At 36.1% G+C, this 24,345-nt stretch overlaps 1 protein-coding gene across 1 annotated transcript; it reads right to left on the bottom strand.

Moving 5' to 3' along the window:
- Positions 1–300: 300 nt before the first annotated feature.
- Positions 301–24,087, bottom strand: LOC121429241 (band 7 protein AGAP004871-like). Its single transcript, XM_041626203.1, has 6 exons — positions 23,231–24,087; positions 8,413–8,510; positions 6,467–6,622; positions 3,499–3,758; positions 1,731–1,809; positions 301–947 (listed from the first exon to the last, which is right to left on the bottom strand). The coding sequence occupies exons 1-6, from the start codon at positions 23,397–23,399 to the stop codon at positions 711–713; spliced, it is 999 nt and encodes a 332-aa protein (XP_041482137.1). The 5' UTR covers positions 23,400–24,087; the 3' UTR covers positions 301–710.
- Positions 24,088–24,345: the final 258 nt, after the last annotated feature.

Raw genomic sequence — 24,345 nt, 5'->3', positions numbered from 1 at the left:
ACTTTATGTACAAAATCCTTGGGGTGTTTCACAAAGATTGAAGTATGACTTAGAGTAGCACTTAAATGTCCAGTTGCGAGCACATATAAGAGGCTTCACCGCATTGGTCCAATCATGCAAACTCTGTATTTAAAATAAGATTGCGCATTACATATCATATGCGCATCAGCACTAAGCATGGCTGTAAGTCATAATTAACTCTTGTGAAACACTGTCTTGGACAGTTTGCAAGAGATACTCTGTGAGATTATATCACATGTGAGATTTTATCATATGTGGTTACTTGAAATCAAACCAGTTTGAAGTTAGCTCACGACCCAAACAACCTTTAAGAATCACAGATATTTTAAACATGGGAGAAAAGAGTCTTGTGTAGGAACTTGATCAGAAATTACAGAGGAGTCTTGTGAATGGCTTTTGATTCCCTTTTCAAAATTGATTACCCCCATTGGATAACATGGAATACCATCTCCAAAGGAATTACAGTGCAATGGTCAGAATGTCGTTGGTCAAACAGCTCTCAGTCATATGCCATCACCTTAGGAATAATAGTGCATTGGGTGAGATAAGCTGTTGGTCACAGGCGTTCAATCAAATGCCATTGCCAGAGGGGTTAGAGTGCATCTTCCATGCTGCGTGGTGAGCGAGGGAATCACCAAGGTTCAAAGTCTTGTGTCAGAGGCAATCAGGGTCACGACCCCTTTGACCTTTCACTCTACCATCTTGACCTCCTCCATGCAGGGAGCCGACGCCGCGTGGTCCCCGCCCATGAATCCTGTCAGGAGGTCGATTGGTAACGGGAAGATGATGGTGGAGTTTTTCTCTGCTGAGATGGTGTTGAGGGTTTGGAGATACCGTAGCTGAAGCGCCGCTGGTGATTCCTGGAGGACGTCCGCTGCTTCTTTGAGCGCTCTGGATGCGTTCTGTTCCCCTTCTGCAGCTATCACCTGTAAATTGGACGTAACAAAATTTGATTCATTAATATATGCTCCAGTGACAATAGCTTCAATGTAAAATCCATGCACGCACAAAACACTATGTACAACACAACACTAACCATAAGGCTATATCTCCAATAAAATCAAGACTGTTGCAAAAAGAGGAAGTGCTGGGTCACTATCAAGTTATATCAGTGTCCATTCCTACTAAAGTCTTGGTCCCAACCGACAGTACTTGCAAATGCGTGCTGTCTACTTAAGAAAAATGTGGGCAAAATTTCGGTTTATTAAATTTAGTGAACAATTTTCAAACAATCCAAATAAATTGAGAATCCAGTGAAACTATGAATGTTTAGTATATCTTGCCCTGTAAATATATACCTTGTGTATTTTACAAATCACCCCCATTTCCTTAATGAACTCTTCTAAATGGTCTAAAATGTCATAGATACATGGGTAGGGTCCATTTATCTAAAAGAGGGGATGATTGTTTTCTAAACAGATATCATTGATTTCCTGTGTTTGAATGAAAACAAAAATAGTGAATTATTTAATCCATCCCCATTTGCAGTGAATTTTTTAATAACCAACCATTTTAAGAAAAAAAAACCGAGAGGATCGATTGATGTAAAATAGGGGTCTTTTGAAGCTGCTCTTCTCCAGTTGGAATATGGGAGTTATAGCATTCTACAAAACACCCCTAGTTTTGCAAAAAGTTTTGTCTTAGTTTCTACATAACTCCACAAAACATGGAAGGATCTATTCATTCAAGAGGGGGGTTTTTTTTGTTACCTTTGCCCTTGCTTCTCTGGCTGCTTCTGCTTCCGCTGCCATGGCTCTCTGGAGTTGAACTGGTAGTCTCACATCCTTACTGTAATGTGTTTTTTTATTAAAAATGTATGAAACATAAATATGATCACACACATCAAAATTATCAATATACATAAGTCACCTATATTGCTTATCCAGCTTTTTTTGTTGTTCTTTAGAGCCTCTTATCCCCTAATGTATAATTACAAGACTAGGATTTTCTTTTTAATTTTTAAAGTTGCATTCATATATTATCTTCTGCTTGTTTATGGTGTACTCACATTTTCCATCTTATCTGCTATATTCATCTTTTCTTTTCATATTCATCACTGAAACCCTCACTAACAAGAATTGCATTTAACATCTGTATTGTAATTAAATACAAAAGGGAGCACTAGAAAACTAACCATTTAAATTTATTCAACATCCATATTCCACAGATTCCAATCTCATACAATGAAAATTTTACTTTATATCTAGCAAAATATTTGTTGGGTTTTGTTTTAGAAATTATGAAAGTGAGTCGAAAAGAATTGTATTCTTAATTTAATAGCTACTAGAACTGAGTGGTAACTATAAATAAGTCAACTGGAAGTACAAATTCATTAGTTAATTAATGTGTTAAATATACAGTCTTTCAGAGTGTGTTCACAGTGTGGACAAAATGAAATCTTATTCACACTGTTTGAATGTGAGCATTTTAACAGTGTGAATGACATGTGTTAAATGACCATCACACTGCACTGTAATCTGAGAATTTCCCAGTGTGAGTCACAATTTTATACGTGGAAACATTCACAATTTTGAGGTGTTCAGAGAGTGAAAACATCATTACACTTAAATCTAATTAATTAACAGTGTGAATCACATATTTATATAGTCAACAACATGAAGAATATATTGTAAACACACTGGCATGTATTCTGATAGCAGGTTTAATTGAAAATCAGGTTTAAAGTTGTGGTCTAAGTATGGGAAGCCAAAAGTATCAAATTTTTTTATTAAAATTGTACCATTCTTATGTTTACTGTGCTCTTTCCTGATTCATTGATGGTGAAGACAATCTATTACTTCCTAGACAATTATGAATGATTTGGGAGCTAAATGAGCTGAAATATCATATCTCTACCATCACTGATTTATGTAACAATTGGCTATCCATACTTAAACCTGAGTTTAAGTTAAACCTACTTTAAGAATACGGGCCACTGCGTTCTTTCACGCAAGGTTTTAACCCATTGGAAAACTCAATAAATCTCTAAATTCATTTTTGGGCAACTTATTTTTTAGTTCTGAGGTGGCTGGTCACCATGTACATACTTATGTCAGGGTTCCCAGCTTTTCAAGAAAATAAAATCCCTAATGAAGTTTTAATATTCCCATTTCAAACCCATTCCCAGTTTTGCGAGTTTTCTAAGTTTTTGCAGTGAATTACATGCATTTTCTGTATAAAAACAATAATGTTTAACTAATTAAGCACCACCATAACCAGTCATTCAATGGATATTGTTTTGATATGCAACAAAATATAACAGAGTCTGACTGACTACCTTACTTTCAACTTTTGGGATGAACAAAATTCCCTGATTTTCCCCTCCATTTGATGCATTTTTCTCTGATTTGCGGTCTTTTTGAAATCAAATTCCCTGACTGGAAAAAGTAAAATAATTTTCCCTCATGGGCTTGGAACCCTGTATCATGCAGGCTCAGTCTCCGGTGGTTAAGGTACCTAATGCACACGTATACTCACATTTCTACCCTTTCAACTTTGACCCCCCAGGGGTCGGTTGCCTCATCTAGCACCGATTGCATCTGACTGCTGATGCTCTCCCTGTCCGTCAGCATCTCGCCCAGCGTCTTCGTACCAAGAACATTCCGAAGCGTCGTGGCCGCCAGTAGCCTTGTGCTCCTCTGTGCATTCTCCACGTTTGTAATTGAAATGGTGGGGTTGTGGACCCTGTAATAGACCACGGCATCTACGGCTACGGTGACACTGTCTTTGGATAAAACCTGAAGTTGGAATAAATATGAAATATTATATCAATTATATGTCTCAATGTTAGCATTAAATTCTACCAGGTTTTATTCCAAAATCACGTCACAGACCAATCGTAAAGTGTGCGGTCGCATTAAAGCGGGAGTAATAGTATCCAGTGTCGTTGCTTAGGAAGATTGTATAAAGTGCTACTTAAATGCAACATATCATCACTAATATTATGCAAATAAGATAAGCAAATTAGTAATAATAGGATGACCCCAAAAGTTTGAGGTTCATATAACTCAGGATTATTTCATGACAGTTATCAGCACTGACAAATTTGACATTTTCTGACAGTTACTATGGTAACATTCAGATTTTTGCTTCTCAGCCAATCAAAACCCAGAAAAAAAGTCTGATGTGACTACTTGTCATCATGTCTGAAATTCTGACTGGGCCGTCATTTCGAGATTAGCCTTGTATTAGAATAGTGAATACATGTAGGTTGTATGACTCTATAGATGCACATTATATAAAGATAATTGCATATGCCTAGAGAAGGCCCCAAGCAGACTAATAAAAAGATTATTAAAGAATATGATGGCCTTGTTTACTTCATATCTTAACTAAAGTTTGCTTCATTTCCATCCAGTTTGGTATTTCACGCTTGCTCCCAAATTTATAACATTCCAAGATTCTACTTAGTCCCCATCCATTAACTGTTTCATCTTTTTCCTTACTTTTTTTCTTTTTTGGGGAAGGGGGGGAGGTGGTTTACCATTTCTATGACAATTAGAATAGCACTAAGAATACCATGTCATAAAGTCATTTATCAATATCACAACATGATATCATCCATTCACATCCAAAATGGCATTTGTTAAATATACCATTCCTCAATGCTCTACATCCAGGTGACAAGAGAAGTGTAGTATATCCCCCCCCCCCCTAGGAAAAATGAAAATTATTTGAAGGGCTAGAATTGTCTTTAAAAGAGGGGCAAGGGAAAACAAAAAACAAAATTGCAAGAAGAAACGATAGGTACATGTAGAAAAATTGCATGGGTAAATGATATAAAATTTATAGAATAGACAATTTGGTTTTAAAAAATAGAGAGTTAAAATGCAGATGCTCTTCTACTTCCCCTTCAACTTTTGAAGTCTTTGTTTTTTGTGCCCTGAGGTTAGATGTCCACTGTCCTAGTGTTCAAAAGTCACCAATGTGCCGATGCTTTGACAACTGCATTAATAAATTTGCTTCAACAAATTCAATCCACCTAACCAGCGGTATCAAAAGTGTGTTTACACAAAATGATGCTTAGCTTTCCCCCAATTAAAAAACCACTCTCCCCGTTGCTCCTAAGACGTGAAATAGAATTTGAATTAGGATGAGACAAGGGTAACCCTTAATTCATGACATGCTTTCAATCTTGTCATCAGTGGGGTCCGTTCACTCCCAGCCAGTGCTTTCATGACCTGTTCACATATGATAGATATAGCATATTATATGCTGAGGGAAGCAGTGAGTTATCCATATGCAGACTCTAACATCCTATAAATATGTAAGATTTCTAACCACAGATGAAGACTAACATGATGGTGAGGAAGACAAAGGAAGATGATGAGGAGGAAGAAGAATAAGATTTGCTAGTTGGGCTAGATCCAGGATATCACATTTTGATTCAATAAAAAAAAATCATTCTAAGATATCTTGTCAAAATATTGGTTCTTTATCTCTGAAAATCAAATCACTGTATTTGCACTTAGGATGATGAAACGTCGCATCTAAGAAAATGAAAGTTCATGTTGTGAAAAAATGTATTTATTACATACATGTACATACATGGATATCATAGCATTATGTAAAGTTGTCTTTGAAAGTGGTTTGCTGTCAAAGATCCTATTGTAAATGGTATTAAGAAATGCATGTATTTTTTTTTACTCACATGAATGTTCATTTTTTGTTTTAGAAGCAAGGCTTTGTTGCCCTAATAACAAAAATGTGAACACTTGCTCATTTTGACATCCTCCCTCACCCACTGAAGCATACGTCTGGTTACATGTTTTGCTTACTTGCAAGGAGGCATGTTATTAAAGTAAATTACAGAGCTAGTCAACTAGAAAGCATCTTGTAACAAGGCTGACTAAGAGAATAGACATCGACCAACTGCGCTCACCTCTGTGTATAACCGGTAGAGGTGTATAGCGCATGTTAGCACATCGTATATATATAAAGCATACTGCACTAACCCAAATTCTTCTCTAATCCTTACTTTAATTTCACCAGGATTTTGAGGGTCTTCCCCATTGTTATTATTTCCTTTGTATTTTTATGTTAAAGTTTAATATAAAGTTATACACATAGGCCTATATACAGTTGTGCTCATATTTAGTGAATCCCACCACAAAATGCACTCCTTCATGCCGAGTGCTTATTGAAGACAACTGCACTGCTATGTTTGGTGAGAACAGAAAATCAAACTATTATTGAACTGAATACTTCATCACCTGACTTCACAAAAAAATCTAAAAAACATGGCAGAACTTGAACACTTTAAATATGTTCTTTTTCTGGTGGGGTTCACTAAGATTTGAGCATTGCTACATATACAATATATTCCATTATATTTATTTTGAAAAATATATATATTTTTTGTTCAATTAATGTTTCACTTCATTATCACATTGCTTGCAAGTTTATGCAACCGTCCCCCGGTCGACTTAACCTGTTCTCATCTCACCTCTTGAGGGGGTACATCAAATGAAACTGTCCTCAGGTCCACTTTGACATAGTTATCAATGCATGGAAGAATAAAGAAAATACCAGGTCCTTTAGCCCCGCCCGGTAACAACCGACCCATCCTGAAGATGACCGCTCTCTCATATTCTTGGACGACCTGCACAGGGTCAAAGGTTAAATATGAGATTTCAAATTTGAAACAAACAATACAATGTGAATAATGGAATGGGTATACACATTCATATAATTTTAAAAAATATTGCACTAAATATCACATATATCTATAATCATAACTCATATTTGGAAAACTCTAAAACTGATACATAGCAACAATAAAGTTTCAGAAGACATAGCAACAGTCAAAGATATGTAAATTTTAAAACTCTTACAGTTTATATGTGTACATTACTATTATTCACTGACTGATTAAAGAGAAAGAAAAGAAAAATGGGACACTTGAAACTAGAATAAAGGAACTGAAATGTGAGGAGTTTAAAACAAAGAGAGAACTCCCATCTACCAGTTTCTTTAAAAAAAAAAAAGAAATATGACTATGGGGCCTGCTACAACTATGAACTTCATACATATGCTGCATAAATATTGGAATATGGTGACAAAATTCATAAAATATTCAAAATCACACATGTTCATCCATGCATATGCTCAGAAGCATACACAAATGATTAACTGCATGCCAGAATTCCTTCTAAATTTAAAAGATTTAAGATATATCCAGATTGGATGTGAATATAGTGACTGGTCGAACATTGAATTTATTTCTAATATCAAGGATTGACTTCTAAACCTCAAAAGATTTAAATACAATTGTTTAGCTTTGTGTTTAAATCCACAAGGTTTAAATCTAAATGTAATATCCTTGAAATTTAGATTGTATAAAAGGTTGTTTCAGCATCAGATAATTTACACATGTAAAAAGTTTAGGTTCAAACCAAATGACTTCCATCTCAGAGTATAGGGGATGTTTTATTCAAACTACTTTAGCATCTACTTGTGAGAGTATCACATTATATTTGGATTACAAATTTACAAATTTCCATGGGATTGACTGGCATATTGATGTATAGAGTGATCATATATGCATTTTATTCAGACTATATCTGTACCCTCTTGTGAAAGAGTGCTTTGGTATAAAACAAGAGGAGCCCCTCTGGCAGTCTCACCTGCATTTGGCCATTCAATAGAGCAGCAGTTCTGACTTTGAAAAACAACTATTAATAATCATTTTAAGAAACCCACAATTCATATGATACAAAATGACCTTTGACATTGGTCATGTGACCTAAATCTTGAGTAGGATGTTCAGTGATACTAGATTACTCTAAGTTTCATGAACTAGATCTATAAACTTTCAGTTACATGTATGATGGCAATTCAACAAATCCCCCAACATAATCTAAGTTCATTGACCCTAACTGACCTTGACCTCGGTAATGTGACCTGAATCTCACAAAGGATATTCTGTGATACTTGATTACTTGTATGTCCAAGTTTCATGAACCAGATCCATAAATTTTCAGTTATGATGGAAATCAACAAATATCCCCAACATGGCCAAAGTTCATTGACACTAACTGACCTTTGACCTTAGTTATGTTACTTGAAACTCAGGCAAGGTATTTAGTAATACTTGTTTACCCCTATGTTTAAGTTTCATGAACTAGGCCTCGCTCTGCTCTGCAGGCGAGACAAAAATGACAAAAGTTAAAATACTGATCTCCATAGAATTGACAAACATCTAAAAAATAAACAGTAAAACCTTTTCAAGCTTGTTTAACACATATCTTCATATTGTTGCTATTAAATTAAAATGGCATCATGTTCTGATATTATGTCTAATTAAACATGAATGTGTGTGTAAAATATGGTAAAAGAGATAGCCCCTTAAAAAAACATTATTTCCAACCATAAAAATACTTTCATACTTACTTTGAGACAGAAAAACAATGAAAATGGAAATGTGATGGCAACAAGAAGATACGAGCAGATCATCAAAAAATATACACAGCATCCTAATGACTCATCTCCTGTAATAAAGAGAGAAAGAAACAAAAATGACAAAATTAGAATTATAATGATGAAGGTTGGTTACATATTAGGAAAGTTATTTGTTCTCTTTTTACCTTTAAAACTAATAAGATCACAGTTGATCAAATTTAGAATGAAAAATTGTAACTTTGAAATTTGAAAGCTGGTTAAGACATTTTAAGTTACCAAGTTAATCTTGGAAACATCAGCAAACCTACGCACTCCCTTTTCTCTCTCTCTGTTTCCCACAATTACCAAGCATAAACACAGTTGTCATGTCTTCTCCTCTTTCTGAAACTCAAAATGTCTCATTCCACATTACCATTCTCAAATTTAGCACTAGTTTGTAGCAAAAGCACCATTTACAGTATATAACAAATGTAGAGTATTAATAATAATTGGCATTTATATAGCGCTTTATCAATCTATGACTGTTCAAAGCGCTTTGCAATTATTATTACCCGGTCACTGGATTCATAGCATTCCAAGCAGCCTGTTAGGCGCAAACTTGCTAAACCAACCACAATGACGGTTGTTTCCTATACCGGTACCCAATTAGCACCTGGGTGAGAGTGGCAAAGTGTGGATTGACGCCTTGCCAAAGGGCGCTAGGCCATGGTGGGATTCGAACACACGACCCTCTGATTACAAGGCGAGAGTCAGAACCGCTACACCGCGGCGCTTCCACAAGCTCTTATCATTGTTCCTCATCCCATTACACCCATTCCCTCATCACTTGTGACCACTGCCCCCCCCCTATTCCCCCTTACTTTTCATCAGTAGATCACCCCTCCCCCATTGATACAATGGACCTGATTGCATTTTTTAATCCATACTCAACGATAATTAAATTAACTTTTAACCATACAATAACTGAAATAAATTCAGAATTAGTCATTTATAACACAAAGCTTGAGAACACCCAAGTCTTTAGAGGAATTAAGAGGTTGATATAAAAAGTGAGAGTGAGAAAGAAAGAGAGAAGAGGAATGATGGGAAATAAAGGAAAAGATAAAGAGAGTGAGAGAGAAAAAGGGAGGGGAAGAGGAGGAATGATGGTAAAGAAAGGGAGAGAAAGAGGAGGGAGGGGTAGAGAAAGTGGAGAATATTTTGATATATAATAGTGCAAAGGGATAGAAAGAGAAAAAGATAGTGTGCACATAAAGGCATGAAATACCAAGGGAGATACAAGACGTTTGCAGGATACAGAAGATGTGAAAATATGAATACTGTTTTATTTTAAGATAAGAAAGAATTAAGCAAAAAGAAGATTTCATCTACAATGATATTAGTATCATCTATACATAAACTAATAATTAAAATGCATTATCGAAATTTATTCCATCACATAAAAATTATAAGATGTGCATACATGTCACTCCTCATCAGTATCAGCAGAAAGACTGATAAAAAACCCTGAATTTCCTTCACTTGACATACAGTATGCATATAATCCATATCAATTTGACAAAACTGGAGAAATAGTACAGGCCCGTGTAGATACCAATCAATATGAGGAATAGATGCGGTTCAGTTATCTGGGGTTGAGCTCCCATTACGGTGTCGTTGCACTTCTCAGTGTCTAGTGTCATTAGCTGGAGGATATGCTACAAGGCATGGTACACACATACATTGCTCATGCTCGCACAAGATGGAGTCAGATAGGAGGGGTTACCATGGAAACAAGGTGGGGAGGAGAGTTACCCCTCCATCTTCCTAACAAATCCTCCTATACTAGTGTATCAGACATACAAACCTGTAATTGTGAATTGATGTTTTGGGGGTACAAATGTGCACTGCTCATGCCAATACAGGTCAGAGTCGGATTGGAGGGGTCACCATGGAAACGTGATGGGGAGGGAGTGTTTCTCCATGCCCCTAAACATGTATGCCCTCTACATATTCCTGTGGTGTATCAGACTTTTACCTATGAGTGTAGCTTGATTTTTGGAAGAAAAAAATTGCAAGAAATCTGCTGCAAGGTATACATATGTTCGGAAATTCTCATTCTCATAATCATAACATTCTTCTGAATCGACAACTGGTAAGGGTCAGGCCAGTGCCTACTATTATTTATTACCAAAATTACATACTGGAAAATGTATATTGTTGTCATGGAAACAAGGTCTAGCAGTGGTAACCCCAAGTAAAAGCTAAAAGGTGTCAAGAGCTATTGTTGCTTCAAATATCTGCAAATCAGGCTTGTTAAGGGGGAGGGGTATTATCATCTTCTACCACTGAACCCTCCTCCTACAGGCCACTTTCTAACTTGATTAAAAGAAAATAATGAATGAGCTTCAGCAAGAGGCTTATATTTCATTGAGGTTTGCTGAAAGTTAGTGATCCTTTCATTAAAATGTTCCCAGTCAATAAACACATTCCCAAACCTGATCCTATCTTTGTTCAAGAACTTTGCAAATCAACCCAACCAAAATAATGATGCAAACAGGATTTTATTATACAAATGGTTTTGTAAAGACATTTACTTTTGATTTTCTTCAAACACCATAACCAGCATGGTCTCCATTCCCATTTGCCCAAAATAAAATTCTAGCAGTATGCAATTTTATCCCCAACCATGCAGAGTTAAAGAAGTTCCATGGAGGCCTGCATTCTTGAGCTTTGAAAGAATGTGGAGAGAATTCCTAGCAAACCGCTAATGAACTTAACTCGGCTTGTCGTTGATTAAGCCTGGCGGCTCAAGCGAGCCATTAATGCTCCCCTCCAATTACCTCTTCAAGAACATATAATTTTTTTGTGGATTTGTTCTGTACATGAAGAATTTCTTTTCTTATTCTACAAACTCTAGCTGCTTGGTATTTGTCTGCCTCTATTTGACACAGCCAGAGTTTGGCATCTAGTCTCCAATCTAGACGCGGTATAATTTCTTAAAGTGTCAAATATGAGTCTGTGCTTTCAGACTAGATGTTCATTGCCTCTTGGTCTATTGCCAGTTCATCTAATTCAAAACTTGCCTCACACACGTACTTGCAGATCCTCTGCACTTCTGCACTTGCTCTGATCAATCATTGCTCCCCAGGGAGTGAAGGATGTGCACAACATCTTATCTTGAGTGCATGAACAAGCAAGAATATATCTGTACTCTTTCTTTAATCTGCTTGATTCACGTTAGATATATTTCTTCGTGTATTTAATAGAACAAAAGCAGAGTAATACCAGTTAAATCTCTTTAAATGACCAGTGGTATATAATTTTCATATTTTTCACTTTGCTGTTTTCTCTTTATGTCTGATAGACATCAGGGAGCATTTCATGCAACAGTTAATGGTGATTTTCACTGACCATTTGTTATAAGCTACTGAAATCCTTGCATCTGATTGGCTCAGAGCAATTCTAACAGTGAAAATCACTAGCTTCATGAAATACTTTCTTGATTCACTGCAATTATCATTCAGGGGTCATTCCATGGGCCTGGGGCAACAAAATCCTGTGATTATGTCCATGTATCGTTGGTATCAGCTTTTTCATTTCACGTTCATGTGTCAATTTAAAGGGGAATGAAACCTTTGTAACAAAGAGGCTTGTGTAGAAACAGAAAAATAAAAGAATAAGACTCAAGAAAGTTTGAGAAAAATCGGAAAAATAATGAGAAAGTTATGAGCATTTGAATATCGCAATCACTAATGCTATGGAGATCCTCCCATTGGCAATGCGACAAGGATGTGTGATGTCACTGATGAACAACTTTCCCTTTGGTGGACTATAAAATACCCTCAAAATGTCTCTTTTTACTTTTTCTAATGATGATACAAACTCTTTATCCAAGATGTATTCTTAAAAAATATGTATTACATGCCCTCATGTAGAAAGAACACATGACCTATGGATAGATGTGATACAAGAGGCAATTTCAAGTGAAATATATACCAAAGTAATGGGGAGAGTTGTTCACAAGTGACATCACACATCTTTGTCGCATTGCCAATTTGCTATCTCCATAGCATTAGTGATCGCAATATTCAAATGCTCATAACTTTCTCATTATTTGTCCGATTTTTCTCAAACTTTTGTTGATCTGTTTCTTTGATTTTTCTGTTTTCTCACAAGCTAGCTTGTTCCAATGGTTTTATGTGTCCATTTAAAGATGATGTCCAATCATAGTAATTCAGTTGGAAATAGATTTTTAATGGATTTGCTGCTAAACAAATACAAAGTTTTTTTACCAGCGTTACATGGACATCACATTGGCATATAACATTGGCAATAAATTGTCAGGTGTGAATCTGCAATACATCATGATGCTTGAGAAGTAAAACTTGGTGAGACACCATTTATGTTTGCTGGTAATTTCATGCATACATTTGCTTTCTTTACATGAGACACGGTTTTGGAATTCTGGTATGTCACAAAAATTGCACCAACCCCATGGAATAGTCCTCAGTTTACATGACGTCAGTCAGAATGGATAATATGTAACATAAACAACCTTGTAAAAAGAAATGGAAACATGGTAAAATAGACAAAAAGCTAAAACCTCTTCAGCAATGCCATACCTCTGATTATATCAATAATACATGTTATTATTTAAATTAGAAATATTTTTGGATATCATTTTGGAAGTGTTTTCCACCTTTTCATTAATTGCAAATACTCTATAATGAGCAGCATCCCCCAGAGAGAGAATTAGGAATAGGTTGTGGAGGTATTTTCAGTAACGTATCATGATCACCCCTTTGAAAATGAAGAGATAGAACAAGGATACCTTTTCACTGTAATTATTTCCAATCAAACTAATTCTGTATTCTTTTCACGCCGACATTATCATTCTTATCACATCCATGCCAACTTGAGAAGTTTATAGAATCGTTTACATCCCCTGTAACCATAGCAACCATACTAGTTACCCCCTTGATACATCCGATGATGCGCTCAACAGGTATGGCCACGCATACGTAATGAGTCCTTTAGATGTATAAAAAATAGAATTTTCATTATACCTTAGCCAGATCAGCCAATGTGGCTATAAGTCTGCTGCTCTGTCGGAGCCTACCACACAAACTGTCTCGTAATATCTTAAAGGCAAGTCAAAAGACCATAACTTTAATGAGAGTTATGATAGCCTCATAATTTTACTTACAAAGTTAATTACAAAGAGTCTAAAATTCATCTGCAAGACTCGTCTACCATGTGCCAAAATTCAGTTCCGCTGCATCTCTTCTGAGAAAGCGCTCCACTGATTGCAAAAGCATCAGAGAATTTCATTTGAAATTCTGTTGATTGCATATAAATCATTAATTGATCAAGCCCAATATATAGCCTTGGATGGAGTTCATCACCCCTCTTTGAATAACTCAAACTTAAAACCCAATCGTATATTCAAAGCCTGCAAAGTTTCACAGATAAATTGTTGTTCCAGATCCCCCTTTGAAAAACAAAAGTCACACTTGGCAATTGTGCATGTGCTGCCCCAAACAATGCCAATTGACATAAGAAGCTCTCCACTTAAAATCAAAATTGAAAACATATCTTGTTATTAAGAAATTTACTTTATACATTATACATTATTTATACATTATACATTATTTATACAAATGTACATTTGTGCAATTAAAAGCTGCGCTATACAAATTTATGTTTATCAATGTTATTGTTGTTATTAATAATGATAAAGCAGTTCTTGTATAGCGCATATCATATTATGACAACATCTCTATGTGCTTCCAAAAGACTAGGATATTATCACCCCTGATTTCTCCCTGCAGCCTTTTACAGCGCAGAAGCATTTCAAGGAATAAATTCCTGCCAGGTATACCCATTTACCTCACCTTAGTGGAGTGCAGTTTAATGTGAATCTTTAAAGCTTTTCCTTTTGCAACCTGTCTGGTAAAGCATTCACAAATTAGCAAAGGTGAGCTTGAATTGGGAGTCTTTGTATAAACACCCCAAAAAAGCGCATTGTGGCTTGTTTGAGAGGTTCCTGTATAAACATGCTCTTACATCTTTGGAGGACTGTGGACAGCATAGAGATAAAGAGAAATGAAGTTTATTTTCTTCTTTATATACAATAAATAACAGACTGGTTCTTTTTCATAGCAATTAAAATCTCAAATACAGTTTTGTAGATTGAAGGGGGTTATGGGGGCAAAGTTGCGCCCCTCTACCAGGTTCTTTTACCTGAATAATACTTGCCGGTAGAAGCACTTGCACCCTTCCTTCGCCTCTTGGAGTCAGTGCTATCCACGATACCAATATCAGACACCATATTATAGTTGGCCATGGTCTTCTTTTTTAACTTTTCAAATGACAGTTCCACAGGAATGAATTACAGGACCCGTAACCCTCTGAATCCTGGAATTGCTGTAAGCTTTGAGTAAAGACCAACTGGTTCCAGAATGCAATAAGTATAAGGTGTATATCAGTGATGAGCTGTCTGACAGGGTTGAATAGGTGAATGAGTTTCAAATGAAGGAATACTCATATAGATGAAAGTTTCAATGAATCATTTCACTCAAAAGAGGTGTTGGCTTTAACTTAAATGATATTCTGGCATTGATTTTCATGCTGAAGTCCAAAGAAAAAAAAAACATGTTCTTCATCAATGGCAATTGATGCAATTTCACTACCTAACCTCACCACAAGTCAGAGGCAAATAGTCACATGTCTCTCCCATGTATTTCAGCAGGATTCCCGCTATAAAGCTGCTACACGTCTTCTCATCGCACCTTCCCCCGCATTCCCTAACTAACTGTTACTATGATGAAATGTGATGATTGGTAAAAATGAAAAGTAGCTTCGAGGAATCCTGCAGGAAAGATGGGACTGTCACTTCTGACAGGGGTGTGTCAGAGTAGTTTTAATGATTCAGCCTCCACAAATTAAAAGAGAAGCATAACTGGCTTTAACCTGTTGAACGGCCTGCAATGTCCAAAGCAGGAAAACATATGTGGTGTTAATAAAAATATCCTTCACAACTGAGATATCTTCTTGCATAATCAACACAGCACCTGATAAGAGGACTTGTGCATCAGGGTAGACAGAGGAAGAATGTGTCAATTTACCCGACCAGATCCACGAGTAAAATTTTTCTCACTTTGTTGAGTAACAAACACTATACAGCTGTGTTTGTATGAATGTGACTGCTTCTGGAACAATTAACCCTTTAAAAGTATTATCATGATGGCAGTCACTAGAAAGTTTTTCCACATGAAATCTGATGGCAGAAAAAATCTGGAAATGGTGTTTGAAGCACTCTGAAGCAATGTCGATCAAGGCACGCGGATATAGATTTGGTCTGCCTAATGAGTCAGCGTGCTCTAACCAACAGTCTCTGCGAGCCTATTACCATAATCACTTGTTACCGTCAATAAAGTTGCACCAAGACACTCCCTCATTGTTTCAATCGAGACTTCACCAGACTTCTCCTTGGAGCACCAAGGGTGGTAACATCGCCGAAACAAGAGGCATTACTTGGCCCACACCATAACCTTTGTATCGACTTTCCCTCGCGACTGTATACTCCAATCGATTGCAAGGCTACAAGATCAAGTTCCGCTAAGCAGAAACACGCAGTGGTGACTCTGAGAGAGCCCTTAATTCATCCTTCATTTCAATTTGTGACATGTCCACCTTGGTAATGATTTGCGAGCCTATTACCATAATCACTTGTTACCGTCAATAAAGTTGCACCAAGACACTCCCTCATTGTTTCAATCGAGACTTCACCAGACTTCTCCTTGGAGCACCAAGGGTGGTAACATCGCCGAAACAAGAGGCATTACTTGGCCCACACCATAACCTTTGTATCGACTTTCCCTCGCGACTGTATACTCCAATCGATTGCAAGGCTACAAGATCAAGTTCCGCTAAGCAGAAACACGCAGTGGTGACTCTGAGAGAGCCCTTAATTCATCCTTCATTTCAATTTGTGACATGTCCACCTTGGTAATGATTTCACTTAAACTCCACTCTCATGAATAATTGAGATCCTTAGGGGTGAGGAAGCCGGTTTACACCGGTGTTTCTTTCTTGAAAAGGATTTGCGAACTTCAAGGGAGGAATACTGATAAAGAAATGTCTGATTAATTACTTAACCATGAGGCAGATGTACAATTTATCAATCACTTTGTGGTTAGATGCTGGGAAAGGAGTTTGTGCAACCAGGGCCTGTGGTGTCATCCATACATCATTACATCCCACATAATTGAGAGACCTTTTCACACTTTATGATAAAAAGATTGTTTCAATCCGGGACACTCCACTATATCGTCAGCGGTCATCCGAACCATCGTATCACATATACGATGGTGCAAACCCATTTAAGAGAAAATCGACTTCAAAGTTTACTCTAACTATAGTTCCCCTGCCTTGCAACATATTCATTGCTAGAAAACTACATGGATGGAAAGACAAAGACAATTGCTTTACATTGGTATTCTTATTTCTACACAAAACTTAATAAGGATCAGAGAAAATAACGCAAAAGAGCTACATGCTTGTAATTCCTGTTTGAGCGGCAAAACGCCATAGGGAAAAAGTGATACATCGTTTTGACTGACTACGATTCCAATGCACGTGATCAGTCAAAACGTCGCGTTGCTTTTCATGTGCAAAGTCAATGCAGTGCCCAGTGCCGATACGACAATTTGACTGACCGTGCGCATTGAAATTGTCGTTAGAACTACGCGTTTCCAATTGGATTTGCAGATTTTATTAAAAATATGTATGACATTGCTGTGAAAATCCACTCATATCTCCAAAACAAAAATAAATTCCTGTGTAGAAATTTAGTGATGAATAGGACTTGTACATTCGTTTTCTGCAAAAATTGCAAAATTGATTTTTAGACCAAATTTGACTGATACAACGGTTCGGATGAACGCCGACGTTATTGCTGTAAACACGTGTGAAAAGGGTAGTTTTCTTGGGATAGACACCATAATGTATGAAGCATTCCAGATGTCAAAATATGCTACAAATGATATTGATCTTTCCCTTAACTTTCTTTTTTTTTGTAGCGTAAGATTCGTTGATCAAGGGTATATCACAAGGCTTGCGCCTGTTTCGAGGGCAAGTTTTAGGTTAGGTTTCACAGTTCTTATATGCTACTGGGTATGTTTTTACAAGAAAGAATTTACAAATATGTGATCAGAGTTTAAATTTGACAAAAAAATTATGTATATTTTTAAAAGGGTAATTCTACAAACCTGAGATTACCCAAGTATACCTGAAAATTCATCCTTTTTTTAAATATTCGAACATGGATTTCCAATGTCTAACGCTGTATTATGTACATTGAAAACAAATCTGAATCTGAATAGTCTTGGTTTTTCAGCCTCACCGCTTTTGAGTCCTCTACCAATATCAGGGTCTGTGCCATAGCTCCAGAAATTATCATGGTTCCCTTTCAACAAACTCTTTCGTTCATCCATACATATTGCAATCAAATCATCAACTGATCATCAAACAGATAGAGGTTGAGGATATCCTCTGAAATCCAATAATATACACCAATCAAGAATATATGAAGATTGTCATTGATGGACAAACTCAGTAGCACACACAGCTGAAAGTACCAGTAATTAAAATATTTTGCTCTACTTTCATAATCTTGAAAAAAAATCCAGACCAAATTATTTCAAACTGGACCATTCATACTACAAAAATGTACTGTATAATCAATGCATTTATTTTTTATCTGGTCTGAATGCTATTTTGTAAAATGTGATGAAGAAGATGATATGTTTATAAGGCATGAACTTGAGGTGGAAATTATGGTTAACCATTCAAATATGCAGCTGTGATTGGTCATAGAGGATTTCAGTTTCCATGACTTTCCAACTTCCAAGACTTCCTTTTTAATCCATATTCTGTAATCTGTAAACTATTGCTTTCATTTTCCACATTTGACTTTCAATGAATTTGATCTCCCCCCCCCAAAAAAAAAAAATCAGATTTTCATATTCAATATTTATTTATTTTTTTTTGTGGGGTGGGGGATATTTCCATGAATTTCCATTTCTTTAAATCGCATCATTTCATTCCCCAGCTTTTTCAATTTCATACATGACCTTCAAGATAAATAACTTAATTGTATCAAGAAGAATTGTTTGTCACTTAAATATTTCACAAAGCAATCAAATTTTAAATGACATGTTACAAGATTTCACTTTCAATGGTGTTCTACCTTTCAATTTCCAATTATTATTCATGAAGAACTTGCTTTGAATGAATTTCTTGAGTCCATTTTGTTAATTATTTTCCATGATCTTGCCATTGATTCTTTGCACCCTTTATTAATTATCATAATTTGAACACAGTACTAGTATTTTAGCTTGGATTGTAGCCAAATGCACTTAGGAAAGACTCTAGACTCTCTCCCCCTCTTGTGATGAATATATTCCACACATCAACTTGGTTACATTTGCGGACTGACCTTGTGTCTTCTTCAACTAAATATTAATTTTCAGTTTCATATTTCACTGGGAACTAAAATGACATAATCGGTTCCAAGTTTCACTTGAGATGGAAACTGATCCCATTTTGTTCATCAAATTGGCAACAATACTGATATTAATAGTACGGAAGATGTTGATCATCGTGGTAGCTGAATCTGAGTAAAGAATTGATCTGTTGTCTCACGATCCGGCAAACTGAAATTGCAACGTTTCGCCTGCACCTGCTAGTCTTCGTCAGGCAATACTGATTTTCTTTAATCATTACAGAATATCAAGGTTATATGATTGAGAAATCATTTGATTATTTAAAGTGACAGAATTTTATGAAGTCATAAAAAATGATCTTGAAAGCCTATTTAATTCATCTTTCATAAATCTTCTCATTCAACAATAATAAACAAAGGATCATAATGCCAGGCAGAAGGGTGGATTGGACCAGCATCATTCACATATCTGGAGGAACTAAAAGTTGCTTCAATCTGATAATTATTGTGCCGACCAAAAATTTGAAAATCAAAATCAATAGAAAGAATGTAGCTCATGAAATCTACAGTAGTAACACATTGTTGTCCTATGTGGGCTGACACATGATGGCCATAAAAGGACATGATGTAAAATCTAAACAGGGTCAGACGTTAGAGAGATCAGTGTTAATGCCTTTGACATTTTGTTTCCTAAGGTGACACGACATTTGATCCTGCGATACTTGCTCCAGTCTCAAAATCTCAGAGAGCATATAGGGATAGAGTTAGGATTTTAATTGAGTTTTTGGTTCAGAATAATATAAAGAAAAGGATAATGAGGGTATTTTTAGTTATGGAGGTAAGATTTTACATTAGGCTTGACGGGCAGATTTTTCATCACAGCAATTTTCTGTCGCCGTAGCAACTGTCATGGAAACGTTTCTTACACCCAGTGAAAAATGAAAGAAATACAACACATATTTGGTATCATTGATTTAAGACAAAATGCTCTTTCATAGGATGAATCAACCTTTCTTAACCTTTCTTAAGCTGAATCATTTTGTTTTACTCACTTGGTATATTCCACTGGAATTCTAATAGAGCTGTTTCAGTGCAACAAAACAAAAACTTGAAGCAAAAAAATGTTCAATTATTTTGTCTATATGAATTGTCATAATTCTAATTGCTGTACAATATCTGAATGTTTTAGAATTCAACTTTACCACAAATATAATATCTATGAATTACATATTTTTATTATTCATCTGTATACAACACAGCTTGACTTTGAAGAAGAAGGTTCCGAAGAAATGCATTTAATCAAGAATACTTGTTAGGTGCTGTAGATATCAGATAACCGATTAGAAGTGGATGTCAAACTTACCCTTTGCATTTTTGTCCACAAAATAACCAGTCTGCTTTCGTTTCAAAGGCGGAGCTCTACTCCTTGCACCAACTGTCTCAATTTTGTGCTCCATGTTTTTAAATTATTTCTGTATCTTTCAAGATCTGGATAATTTTCACAAACTACCTGCAGGTTCACCCATTGTGTGTGAGGGAAAACAGAGAGTACAAATGCCAGAGGGTGAATTAGTTTACTTGGCTTCCAATTTATGAAATGTATCTAGATATTAGTAGTGTTAGAGTTAGTCGTATCGAAAATGAAACTTTAATCCTTCACACTTGGCTATTCATATCTCTCACAAAACTGTCCATTTCTGAGTTAGTTACTTCAAATATCAAAATATGTGCAAAAAGGGTAAATGTAATAGAAGCCGAGAATATTCTAAAGGAAGCTTGCTCCTTCAAAAGTTTCCTTCAATGGTTAATCCAATGTAACACTTCCAAGGCTTTAGTCTGTCAATTTTTCAGTCGTCAGTTTTTCAAGATATTAGTCTTTGTCTTCAACTTCTATTTAAAAAGTGGCATTTTTTCCTATTTATATGAGACAATTATCCTCCAGACGTCACCATTTACAGTGTTCATTCAATCTGTGGTATATCTGAGATATTTTCCAAGGCACCATCATCCACCACAAGCAGTTCATACCGGTATCCAAGACATTTAGCTATAACGTCAAAACAATTTTTATAAGACGTTGTTTCTTATGAGGTGATCCCGACGCCTTACGTGCCACGAGCTACCACAAAGCCAGTCAAGGAGAAAACATTTCATTTCAAAGCGTTAATCAAGCGGCGCAATATTAACTGCCACATGAGTGGCAATAATATCGCGATGATGATCCTATTCTTCTTCAAGTTCTGGCTGAGGCGGAACAGGATTTGCCACCAGCAAACACCTCACATCGTTTATGAAGACAATTCAAAGCATAACTTTCTGTTTTTCCAAGCAATGATTACAATTCAGAAACAAGGTGCGCGATGCACTGTCGTAAATCACTATCCAATAAACACAAAAGACATCTTTCACTGCATGTTTGTTTTTACTACTGATGATCAAAAGGTAGTTTATTTGCAGCGTTTGCTATTAATCAGAGCTGGCTGCAGATAAAATAAATCACAAAATGAGAAAACTTTTGCAAATGGTCCACTTCTGTTAGAAGTAACTAATCAAGCTTGGAGGCTTAAATGGCAACTTTCCCTGTAATGATTGTCCATCACATGTACTTTGTGTACTTGGGTGACATTAAATTTTGAAGAAACCCTAAAGACCAGCGTCCTAAATTGTTCCATCACTATTTCAGGAGCATCGCAAGCGATATCTTAAGGGGAACATCACATCTATTAAATCTTCTGGACTTTAATGTTTCCAACTGATGTTTAATTTCCATAAATGAATAATCTCCTTTTCATTGATGATTTGATTTGCACATTATGAACCAGATAATAAAGTATTGAATAATGCTGTCTTTTTAGAACATATTTCAAATGAAAATCTTGCAAATATTATTAAATACGAATATTTATGATAAATATGTCCTCGAAATAGGATATCTAACACAAGTTATCTTAATTTTCCATGTAATTTTCCTCATTCAACTTTCAACATCGCAATTGTCTGATCCAGTGGCTGTCTTTTAAGTGATTAATCTGTCTTTAAAATCCATGCATTTCTTAAGTCATCAGAAAACATCCTCAGGCATAAAATATATATCTAAAATGAATTCTTAACCTCATGATACAAACGCTATGTAGATGAAGATGTAATATTTCTTGATGTGAAAGATCATTGAGCAAAGTCTTTCTTAGATTAAAACAAGAACGCTTAATCACATCTATTAAAGGGATATATAAAAATTTGGCGTTTTCAGTCATTAATCTGGATGAACTATGAAAGAGTGTGAACACTTAATCTGGGTGAACTATGTAAGAGTGTGAACACTTAATCTGGATAAATTACGGAAGAGTTTGAACACTCCTCCTAATTTAGCATCTGGTGATCTCATTGCTGATAGTCCATTAACTTGAGATTGTTTTGAAAGATGATGCTCATCTATATTTAAAAGCGATGAATTCTGCATAATTGATAAACACTGCTACTGAAATATTGAAGTAGATAGTGAGAAAAGGGTTAAAGCACCCCCCCCCCCCCTGCACCTAGCTTACAGATACACATACAATTTCACCAGGAGAAATTCATAAAATATAGCAATGTATGCAGCAAAAAAAAATGCAAAATATATATACACAAACATACAACACCCTTTCCTTGAAATTGTCATTATCAGATGCCCAGTCCTTCACACAGAAATAACCCCAACAAGATCAACATGTTTTTAAAGATGTGCCTCCCAATTCACACAGGGGTTCAACACAACAAAGAAATATAAAAATATTTCTAGAAATGTCCAGGAGTTGTCAATAATATTCAAGAAATACGCCTTTATGAAGTCCCCTTGTATCTGCCATTGTTAACCACTATTCCTTATTGTATTACTGTACAGTACTTGAAGCAGTCCTGCCGATACAATATTACGGAGATAAAGGATTTCACAATTAAGTCCATGACATGGAATCTCTCCCCCTTATTGCTGCTTTTCCTTATGTATTATTCATGCAAAGTAAGACTGATTTCATCGTAATCAGCAAATTCTGCATTATGGATGAAAAATATAATACTCCTTTTTGTTAACCCCCCCCCCATTTTTTTTTTTTTAATGATATGGGTACATAAATTGTGCAATTATTTCAACTTTGTTATTCTTAGTATCTCATTGGCTGTCAAGCAATTTTACCACGGTAATTTATTGTTATTAACAAGTTTTATATTAGACAGTCAGAGCCCTAAATCGTCCTCCAAAATTGATTGTTGCAATACATACTCATTTTTATCAAATGTTAATTCATGAACAGATAAAAGATGTGATTTTGTCAGTTTTACCTTTGATAAATGGTGCCGTATCCTTCAGCTTCCCGGATTCCACAAAAGTTTCTTCCTCCTCCTCTTCCTCTTCCTCCTCAATGTTCAGAGGGGCAAGGGTAACCATGGGTAACCGCCCGTCGGTCACTACCTTGACCGCTCCTCCGCTGCGTCCATTTGGTCGAAACATTTTCTCCTGTCAATAGACTATGTTTCAAGAACTAGGACTGGTCAGCATGTGGGGGCTTCTTGTGAGTGCAATGTTCGTTTCTTCCATGAAAACAAGTCAAAATCACCATCGGTCAGTTGCTTGTAGTGTATCATCCAATTTTCCAAAGAATTCAATCATACCCATCCACTCTGAAGTATCTGCTCTCAAAAAATGACCATCCCACATGCTATGATTCTCCTGTTGACAAATTTGTGAACAAAACACTGGTACAGTGTCAAGACTTCACGTGTAAGTGGGAAAATATACAGTGCGCTGAAAGAGTCGAATTTCAATATTACTGATGATACGTCCAATTTGAAATATCCGAGCACTCATTTATGGATCTCAAAACTCGCTCTCATCATTTATCTCAGTTGTCTATTTTTATTCCGTCTGGAGAGTATTGGCAATTACACTTGCAGAATTTCCAGGTAATTTGCCATCAAACCACATTAAGCTGAAACGAATATGTATTCAGGGTATATGCTCCTAGCCTGTCTCTACTGCTAGTTCCGCTGCCTGCAAGTAGGTAATGTTTACACAAAGCTCAAATATGCTGTTGCTTAAAGAAACTCCTGCAAGCTCTGTAAAAAAGTGTTCATTACCACAGATGAGAGCTTCAAGGCAAGGCTACGATGTGCCATTGATATTGGTTGCTAGGAGCCATTTATTCAACCTGACCTCCCAAGGATAAAAGAAAGATGGTGTCTGGGAGAGAAAAATATCATCAATCACTTTCTGGACATGTGACGCCATTTATACAAAGGCACAAGAACTAAGAAATACAACAACACAACTCAATCTAGTTATAGCTGTAGACAGTTTCCAGTCTTGAAACCTCAAAGAAGATTAATGACTATGTGTATCAGGTTATTCTTGTGATGGATATCAAGGACAATTCAAAGACACAATCATATGAAAGTAA

This window comes from Lytechinus variegatus, chromosome 15 (genome assembly GCF_018143015.1).
Source record: "Lytechinus variegatus isolate NC3 chromosome 15, Lvar_3.0, whole genome shotgun sequence".
Lineage (NCBI taxonomy): Eukaryota > Metazoa > Echinodermata > Echinoidea > Temnopleuroida > Toxopneustidae > Lytechinus > Lytechinus variegatus.
This window is presented reverse-complemented; position numbering and strand designations above follow the sequence as displayed.